Below are 10790 nucleotides of genomic sequence, written 5' to 3' on the forward strand. Positions count from 1 at the left end.
CTAAAACACATCAGTGTCCGGAACATCTAATTTTACTTTTCTTGGCAAATACGGCATCTTCGATCGATGGCATAGGATAGAACCTCGAATTCCTTCTTCCACCCGTGTTAAGCGGTACTTAGGCGTTACTCCTAGCATCACCCTTTCAACTGAGCGTTCTATGATGTTGATAGCATTTTCCTCCTGCTTGCGAAACGAACAGACTTCCGAAGTGTAAGCCAGAGCAGGAATAGGTGCTGAATAGGTGGGCACGAAACCTGAATGTTCTCGTTCCTCTCAACCACATCTTCGATCGGAGGTCAGCTCGTCCAACATTTTAATTTCCCGACTTACATAGATATACATAGTTGGAGCACTCGGATACATTCGTTTCGTTGAACGTGAATGGAGCATCAGAAACCAATCCGTTCCTCATTATCATCATCTTGTCCTGCAGTTCAGTTGAAAACCGATATTTTTTGACGTCTCCTCATATTCGACCAACATTCTTTCCACACGAGGTGCCTGATGTTATCGGAGCGACGTCATCAGCGGAACGAAGATGGTGCAACTGTCGACCATCAACTTTCAATCTCATATTATCCCATTCCAATAGTCGCACCATGTTTTCGAGGGTGGTGCTGAATACCTTGGATAAGAATGTGTCATCCTGTCGAACCCCATGACTATTACACTGGTAGAGTATTCAAACAAGATTTTACACTCTTGAAGATCATTAATTGAAGGAATAATTTTCCTTTAATAAATGATTTTCCTTTAATACCACCACAATTTGGAGACATTATTCGAGTATGTATTATTCTCCTCTTTTTTTCTCCTTAAATGGCACAGAATGATGTGCTGACAATGTCATGAACGTTATCGCCATGCTGATAAAGATAAGGCTCCATGTCAAATCACATAAACTGTTAGCTAATATTTAAGCAGACGCTTGCAAGCGTTTTTCAAATTTCTGAAGGAGGTATGACCAACCTAATGAAGGAAACGATCAGGGGAATACAAATGCGGGGAAGTGCATACGGTGAAACGCAATACATGCAATAGGCGCGGCAATGAAACGGTTCACAACGTCTGATTTACTCCTTTACAAAATCACTTGGAGACAGTGTGCGGCATTTCTCTACTGTGACGCGCCAATCTAACACCTTAGAACCCTTATTTATCGTTTTCTGGCACCGGCGCGCCATTGAGACACCATGGGACCAGCCCCACCCTATCTTATCGCTCTCTGGCACGGACACACCAATTCGACGCGTGGAGCCCGTCTCACTTGATTATGGCGCTTTGAGGCGCCTGCGAGGGACTCGTCTTATGGCTTTCTGGAATTTCATTATCGAATAATTTCATTCACAATGACGAAGGAAGCCATTATTATATAGTGTGATGATATAATGCTACAAAATAACGGCTTTGTTTATCACACGTGTATGTATGTATGTTTATGTGCGTGAAACGAAATTTAAGAAAGCAGAGTGACAGGTCGAACGGTGTGAAAAAGATGCGTTGGTGCCACGGGCGGTAAAGTGAGGTGAGACCGGACGACTTCGAATTGAAGCGCCGGTGCCAGAAAGCGCTACAGTTAAGTTGGATCCTATAGGATCGAGTCGGTACGGCGGCACTATAGAAAGCGCTGAAAGGGATGCTACGGCCAGGGATTGGTGCTATGACGACAGAAACCCTAATCAGCGGGATTATTGTGCACCGGCACCGTACAAAAATTCCAAGTTCCAATTCCAATTCTTTCTTCAGAGATAGTTGTTTTTGTGATCTGACATAGCACGCCTACTTTTATCAGTATGACAATGGTGTTCACGTTATTTCTCGTTTGCACACTACTCTAGGTTAACTGCTAAGTAGAAATACAGAGGATTTGGTCTTATACTTCGAAATATACATAGAATGAATAATCACATCAAATTTGAATTTCTCCGAATGTAGAATGTTCGGACAGTTATAGCAGAAAGTTGACTACAAGAAAACAGATGAAATCCTGTTTCCTAAAAAAAGAGCGAAGTAGACTTCTTTTGAAATGAACTACTTCAATTGTATTGCAGAAATTTTTTGTTGAAAGTGCTCCTGCTTTAGGTTTGTGTTGATAACTGAGAGCAAGCAAAGCAAGCATCGGAAGAAGTCTAAAGTCAGGCGTTAGTCGGGAAAGAGGTAGTACATGATATATATATATTATATATATATATAATATATAATATATAATATATAATATATATATATATATATAATGTCCTGGAGCGCATTCTATAGCTTTCGGACGCCGGCGCACTGATTCGAGGCCGTTGAACTCGTCCAACCCCACTTTATGGCTTTTTAGCGCCGCAACACACACACACTCACACACGCGACAGATTAAGCCCGCTATTATATAGCATGATGATATTATATGGTTTGATCCACACGAAGTGTGATAAGCTATGGATAATCCAGAGATCCGGCGATTCCTTGAACAAAAGAAACCGGTAAGGACACTGACACGGTTGGGCCTTGCTGCAAAACATGGCGCTAGCCCACAGCGCAATGAAGACAGTGAAGTGTTGTGAGATCAATCGTTCGGTATTCTGGACGAAGGTATTTGGCCATCAAACCGATCTCAATCTTTCGGATTTTGCTGTCTGGTCGATTCGAGAGTTTCTAGAGCAAGAAGCCTGCTCTTTTAAACATAAGTCACAGGATTCGCTGAAAGGAGTCCTGGATGAGGCATGGGGGCGGAGGAACTGATCTCGCGCATTCTCAAAAATTTCCGGAAGAGATCGGATGCTTGTATTGAAGCTAAGGGCGATCGTTCTGTATGTGATGTGTAAGAACTTACGCAGAATTTTCTGACTCGAATAAAAAGAATATTTTTTATTTGGATCAATTGGTGAAAATTTGTAGGTAGTTTTCTGCGTCACACTTCATATGCACTATCCTATATATAGCCCCAAACGTTTGGCTAAGGTAGCATCAGACCTCTTGTGGTGGAGACTTCGCAAAACACTGCATACTTATCGTGAAATTATATTTGTATTTTTCCAACGACACATTCTTCGTCCTTTCTTTAGATACTCAATCGTTCATGAATAAATTGAAGTTGATGAACTGAAATGATCGAATTAATGGTTGCCCTACTTAATTCGTCAATACTTCATTTGGAAAGTATTCAAACTTGATTTTATACCTACATATATTCCTTCGATACCGTAACGATTTCGAAACGTAGTCCGGAGTATGAATTTTTCTTCCCTTTCTCAACAGGTATAGCATAATAATGCACTAACTGAAATGACGTGAGAGTCGTCATCATACTGATAAAAATAAGTTTCTACGTAAGATCGCGTAAACTGTTAGCTACTACTTGAGCAGCCGTTTGCATTCCTGTTCCTGTTTCTAATTTCTGAAGAAAGAAAGTTGCCAACCTGATAAGGCAAGCGCTCACTGGGAGTAAATCTGCGATGCAGAGAGGTGGAACACGACACAGCAGCTTTCACCAGCCATAAAATGGTTTACAACGTTTCGTTTGCCTCGTGTCAAATTCAGTGGGAGTTATTGCGCACCAACACTGCACCACGGCGCACCAATGCTACGTCGTGGAACCCCTCCCACCTCGTTTTATCGCTTCCTAAAACCTCCCATACAATAGGAACCGTCTCACATCATTTTACTGCTTTTCGGCACCTGTACACCTATTTAACGCCGTTGGACCCGCCTTATAGCTTTTTGGAATTTCCCTAACACACGTGCCGAAGTCCTCTCTACGACAAAAAGAGCACAGAGAGTAGTAGGCGTTCTAGATGTAGTAAATATATTAATTTGTTTGATTGTGAATGAAGTGCATAAATTACATGAAACTCCCTACTGTTAACACGGACGTTAGATTTTCACTTTGTTTCTTTCCAGACTCAAATACATATGATTGAAACACTCCAATAGATCTGTTCAGTTGGGTATTGCGTTTATAAATTTTTAATAAGAATATTACAAATTCATATCTACTCTAGAACCGATTTTTTTTTACAAGTTTCGTAACATACGGGTACCATTCACTTTATCTGACTAATACTTGAAAATAAAAAAAGATTGATTTCGTCGTCGAGAAGGAAAGAAAAGAAAAAGAAAGAAATGGCGGCAGCAATTTTTGATCATCGAAACGGTTCTAGATACCTTAGAAACCAACAATAATAATCAACATATGAGATAAACTCATACATCGCTGATGGCATATGGCCATTTCCAACGTAGGGAACGTGTAACAGAAAAGAGGCGTCCTAACTAAGAAAAATTTAATAGGACTCAATGTATACATAAATATATATGCATAATACATACACAAATATATATACTTATATGCATAAATGCATTATATGCATTTATGCATATAAGTATTATATTATATGCATAATACATACATAAACATATATACTTATATATATACATATACAAGTATATGTATATATATAAGTATATATATTGTATACTTGTATATATACTTGCATATATACTTATATAAATACTTATATATATATATATATATATATATATATACACCAGCCTGAACGTCCGACTAAAGCCGGACTCCAGGCTTTTTTTGGTGTTCGCTCCGCTCGCCTTCACCGATCAAAAATAAATAACAGTAGCGACATTTTTTGTAAGATTAGAATTGCTTTTTCTATCAACGCTTTCTTCAGTTTTTTTACCCAAAAATTTAAGCTTAGGTGAAAGGTTTTACGGTTTTTTTTACATCTATGTTCCTTTCAAACCTCTACAATTTGGAAAGGGGTATGAGTTTTTTCCGTTCTCAACTAATAGCAAAGAACGATGTGCTAACATGAAATGACATGAATATCACTATCGTAGTGACAAAAATAACGTTCTACGTCAGATCGCGTAAACTGTTGACTACTATGTATTGTATTTAAGCCGTTCGCATGTGTGTTTCCTTCTTTTGAAAAAAAGGATGATAGCAGCGTTAGGGAGACATGCTGGGAAATAGATATGTGAAGGAACCATAGAAACCCATTCTATTGCGTTGGGGCTCCCGCGCACCAATCGGGCGAAGCGGGAGCCGTCTCTCCTTACTCTTTAACTTTCTGGCACCGACCCCATGGGACTCGTCGCACCCCATTTTACAGCTATGTGGCTCCGGGGCACGAATTCGACGCCGTAGGATCCGTCTCACCCAATTTTACCGCGTTGATGCTCTAGCGCACCAAACCGACGCCATGGCATCCGTCTCCCTCTCTTTTTGGAATTTCTTGACTGAAACACACACACACATACACAGACGCAGATACGTGACAGAATAAGCTCGTATTATACAGCATGATTGCTTGCATGCTTGGGAGTATACATTCATTACAATTACATAAAAGTTTATTTACCCTCATTAACATATAAGAGACACTAACTTGCCTTATCAAAGCTAACATACATCCGCGCATAGCTTTGTACAATGGATAAAACGTAGAGTGCTCGCCTATCAGCTGCATGGCGATGGTTCGGTACCTCACCGATGCAGAGTTTTGCATCATTATGGAGTATTTTCGTGACACACACCACACACACATACACACATACAAACACACACACACACACACACACGGACTAAGCGCGTTATTATATAGCATGATATGTACTAGTCTGACGTCCGGCTAAAGCCGGACATCAAACTTCTTGTGGTCGCTTCGCTTCATCCGACTCCATTGATCGTTAGAAATAAAATGTGGTGACATTTTCCGCAAAATTAAATTTGTGTTTTTTCTAACGACGTTTTTTTGGTTCTTTTTTTTGAGAAATTTAAGAACGTTCATAAAATGATGAAGAATTGAGGTGATGCTTTATAGTTTTCTACCTGAAAGATTCAGTGCTACATTTGGAGGGTATTCAAACTTGATTGTAACCCCATAAATATTCCAAGGATACCGTTACAACTTGGAAACATAATTTGACGCATGACTTTTTCTTCTCTTTCTCCTCAACAACTAGTGTAGATTAATGTACTAACGGGTGGATGTAGTGTAGCGGTTAGAGGCTCCGCTTCCTGCAAGATCAATTTAAGGTTCGAAACACCCTAGTGCTCAACAACCCCTTCATCCCTCCGGGGTCGATAAATTGGTACCAAACTCGTCTGGGAGGACAAAAACACTGACCCGACACGTCGACTAGCCACCGCAAGTCATTGTATAGGCCAGTTACACGTTCGTAAACCTCAAGCAATTCTGAATTGAAGTGAACGTGGGGGCGCATCCGAAGCGGATTGATTAACGCTAGAAACGTTATCTTTTACTTTATCCTTAGTGTACTAACATGAAATTACATGAAGGTCATCAGAGACAAGGTTCTACATCAAATCACGTAAACTGTAGACTAGTATTTAAAGGCATCACCCCACGAGTCTATGGGAGTCGTAGATTGCAGAAACGAGTGGGATTACGCTCATTTCTTCCTTATTGCCGTAGAAACGGCCCGGAAGATGCGGGGCGTGCACAAGGGTGGCGCGCTCCAATAGAGCTCGTCGTGGAAAACAGCGTCCCGGGATGCTGGAAGTTCTATTGGAGCGCGCCACCCGTGTGAACGCGCGCATCTTCCGGACCGTTTTTTTTCCGTTATATCTCTCCCTGTTTCTGCAATCTACGACCCCTTATAGTCTTAAGCCATCGGAAATCCATACCACCCCAAAATTTGAGGGGTGATACTTCAAGCAGCTATTTACATTCGCGTTTCCAATTTCTGAGAAAAGGATTTTATCAACCTGATGAGGCAAGTAGATGGTGGGAATAGACATGGGATGGTGTAAAGGGGGGTGAAACGCAACACGGCCGCCATAAAATGGTTCACAACGTTTCGTTCACTTCTTGACAAATTCATGTGGAGTTATTGTGCTGTATTAGTGCACCGCTGTGGATCAATTCGATCTGGGACACGTCTACGCCATTTTGCCGTTTTCTTGCACTGGTGCACCAATTCGACGCCATCCCACACCCTTTAACGATATCCATTCCACACCCTTTAACAGTTCTGCAGCGCAACGCACCAAAGCGACGCCATAGAACCCTCCTTACCCCATTTTATAGCTTTCTGTTGCCAGCACACCAATCCAAGGCCATGGGACCGCAACTCATTCCATAGGTTTTGGGATGTGCACATCGATTGGTTTTGAGACCCGTCGCAACCCCGTTTTATCGTTTAAGGTATGAACACACCTATGTAAAGCCGTTGGGTCTGTCTCCTTGTATTCTGGAATTCTGCTTCACACATATCATACGGACGTGGCAGAATAAGCCCTTTATTATATAGCATGACCATGACATGTTGAACGAAATTCCAAAATGGAGGTAGGCGGGTTCAATGGCGTTAGATAGTTGTGCGATAAAACAGGGTGAAAAAACCTGTCCATGGTGTCACTCTGATGCACCCACGATGCGAATTGGTAAAGGGGGATGAGGTGGGTTCAACGCGTCGCTTTGGTGCACGGGCGCAGTAAAGCGATAAAATGGGCTGGAATTAAGTCCCGTCACATCGGAATGGTGCGCCGACACCAGAAAACGGCAAAATAGCTTAGACGGGTCCCACTTCGAATTGATCCGCCATGATGCAGTGATATCGCTTCAAGTGGATTTGTCAACAAGTGAACGAAACGTTGTGAACCATTTTATGGTTGCTGTGTAGCGTTTCACCCCTTTTTATTCCACCTCATGTCTATTCCCACCGCCTATTTGCCTACTGTCCTGCCTTCTTGTCAGGTTGGTAACATCGTTTCTTCAGAAATTGGAAACGCGAGTGCAAACGGGTGCTTAAATGCTAGCCAACAGTTTCGTGATCTGACGTAGAACCTTGTCTTTATCAGTGTCTTTATCATATGTCATTTCGTGTTATTTCATTATTCTGTGCTAACTTGAGTGCTTGTTAAGAAGTTTTCTCAGATTCTTCGTGCAATACTGCGAACCACGATGAGAACGTCAGGGCAGCCATAAGGTCTTAATTTGACTGGTTTTTTTTGTGGCTAGCGGCTGTTCTTAAGAGATTTCCCTCCCCTCTTGACCTTCGTAGACCACGTGAGTTCATTTCGAAGAAAAGCAAATTGTCCGCGCTGATCAATCAAAAAGGTGAACGTGTCAGATGTAAAGACGTTGAATCTTGGTGCACCACCATGACAAAAGGCATGGCTATAACAAAGAATTTTCTCATATTATTTGGTATGATAACGAAGTAAAGGATAAAAGATAAAACGCACAATCGTGCATTACTTTGTTACTTCGCCTTCTTCAGAGACTGGAAAATCAAAGACACAATTTGTTGTGATATCACATGAACTGGACATGGTTATAACAAAGATCCACCTTAGAGACGACAGTTTATACCACCTTTCATCTGCTAATGAGTTTGGCAGCCAATACCGACGTTTGAATAGGATATGGACTGCAAAATTGGCAGGAGTACCAAAAACTATTATCACGTCTCTAAAATGTGACCGGCCCTCTTGCCCAGTTCTTAACGTCCTAATCAACACCTACAAGCTCTCCGCTGCGGAATTTACTTCTAGCAAGCCATCAGAGCTTCTCCTCGAACACGAAGGGGCTCTGAATATATCCGGGTTCGCGATACAGCAAATAATGACGCTGTTAAGTGAATGTCTGAGATTTTCAGTAATTTACTGGTCTGGACAATACTATAGGAAGATTAGAGGTTTGGCCATGAGACAAAGACTTGCGGCTACATTAGCTGTTGCTTTCATGTCTAAGGGTGAAAACCCTAACTTGGATGCAAACCTGTTCTGTTCTCCCGATATATAGATGATTGTTGCATAATATGTCCAACGCAAGCCGAAATGGACACTTGCTTTGATATCTCGTACAAACAGTCCCTGTATATTAAGTTCACAAGGGAAAAACCCATAGACAATTGGCTGCTGTTCATCAATGTCCAGGTTCATTTATACAGTGGAAAACAAGGTTATACCGAAAATCGAGTTCCAGGAACTGAAAAAAAGGAATTCACTGCCATTCAGCACACCCCTCGAAGACCAAAAAGCTGTTATCTGGCCAGTTATCTGATCATCTCTCAACTATGTGGGGCTGAGTCCATTGAAACAAGAAAAGCACCATGCGCTCCGGTCAAGGAGCTCTTAGATGGACCCGGAAAATCAAAATCGTCTACCCCTTTAGCTTCTCATCGCAGACAGTGCCATGGAAACACCTATTTGCGCAGAAAACATTAGAAGCGTTCTACATAACAGCCAAAATTCCAAACATGAATGATAAGGAAGAATGCCTCGCTGTGACCAACGAGCTGGCGTCGTATCAAAGCCTATGCGGGTTTTGACCTATGGGATTAGATGCAAAGAGCATCAATATTAAATACTGTTAGCGGCGCAACTCAAACAATCGGTGGTCCGCTAACATCACGGTTTAACGTCTATCATGGTGAGAGCTATTGTGGTATGCTTCTCTGACGTTGTTTTGCGCAATCTCTTTGCTAAGTCAGATCTTGTGGTGTGACGAGGCATTTGAGGGGATAGATTACATGTGTCTTTGACTTCTCAAGTTCGGAAGAAGACGATAACGCCGAAAAGTTAGCCAGAAAAAAGGTGAATAACAATCTTGGTTCTGCTCAAACAAAGTAGTGTACGATGCAACTCTACAATGCAAAGATTCAAAGAAGGTCGAACTTGGAACTTACTCAAAGCGCACAATTTTGTTCAATCTATATGGGGATGTTCCAACGAACCGCAATCACAACGTCGGAGCAGCAATAAGGCTTGGTATTAGGTTGGCCAGTTAGAAAGGCGTGCTGCATATTTGCCCTCGTTTCGAAATATTGCCAAACGACGAGGTTGCGAAATCACTTGGACAATTTTTTTCCGTTTCGTTTTCTACGTTTCCCTTATGTTTTGTTTTTTGTGAGGAGTCTGCGATTTGATATTTATTGTTTAGAAAATGTACGACCGAAAGTTTGTCCTACGCGCTAGTATGTTATAGACTGCAAGGAAGGAAAAACTGCTCCCGAATCATATCGATCAATTTGTGCTGCTTTTGGAAAAGGCGAATTTCTTGAAAATGATAAACACGGAGTTAAGCCAGAAATTGTGGACAACGATAACGATTGAAGAGGATCCCATTAAAACAACCGGGAAATTAGCAGAACAGCTTGGATGTTCTGAGTCAACCATTGGAACGCATCTCCACATAATCGAACATATTTTCATTTGAATTATCGCCAAAAACGGATATTTCTAACCGGCCAACCAAATGTTATACTGACTGTTTTTTGTGTGCCAGCGGCTGCTTGAAGTTCTCGCGGCACACTCGATGTCCTGTCTTTAGAAGGAAGCAGACCACTGAGAAACTTCATCAATTCTCCGAACGTTCTTACAAAAAAGTTCGAGGGGTTCTTTAAATCACCCCTTCGATATGTAAAGTGGGACTCCATAGAAAGTTTTCGAAAAGATCACTCCAACGTGCAGATCAAGAACGCTGGATCTAGTCGCTTTTTAAGTTTTCAGATTTCAGATGCACGGCTGCATGAACTACATCCAGACCGTGTAGATGGATCATAGGGATGTGCCCCAAACAGAGATTTCCTTAGCTCTTTTTAACCTCCGAACAGTCACAAAAGTGAAGCGAATAGTCAGCGCAGATCGACCAAAAACGTGAACATAACAGAAGTGAAGATGTTAAACCATGATGTACCACTATGATAAAGTTTTGAAAAGGTATAGTAACGAATTAAAGGACAAACGATAAAGTGCACAGCATTGATCAGTCCCCAAGAGATGGGCCCGCGAGTTCGATACCAAATTATAA

General features: G+C 41.6%; 1 protein-coding gene across 1 annotated transcript; it reads right to left on the reverse strand.

The window, feature by feature from the left end:
* On the reverse strand, window positions 1–604 carry RB195_011831 (uncharacterized protein; the record flags this gene model as incomplete). The annotated part of the gene is made up of 3 exons (XM_064193413.1): window positions 1–257; window positions 334–430; window positions 485–604. 3 exons carry the CDS (start codon window positions 602–604, stop codon window positions 1–3), a joined length of 474 nt encoding a protein of 157 aa, XP_064050996.1.
* Between the last annotated feature and the right edge of the window lie 10186 nt (window positions 605–10790).

Source organism: Necator americanus, chromosome III (genome assembly GCF_031761385.1).
Source record: "Necator americanus strain Aroian chromosome III, whole genome shotgun sequence".
NCBI classification, from domain to species: domain Eukaryota; kingdom Metazoa; phylum Nematoda; class Chromadorea; order Rhabditida; family Ancylostomatidae; genus Necator; species Necator americanus.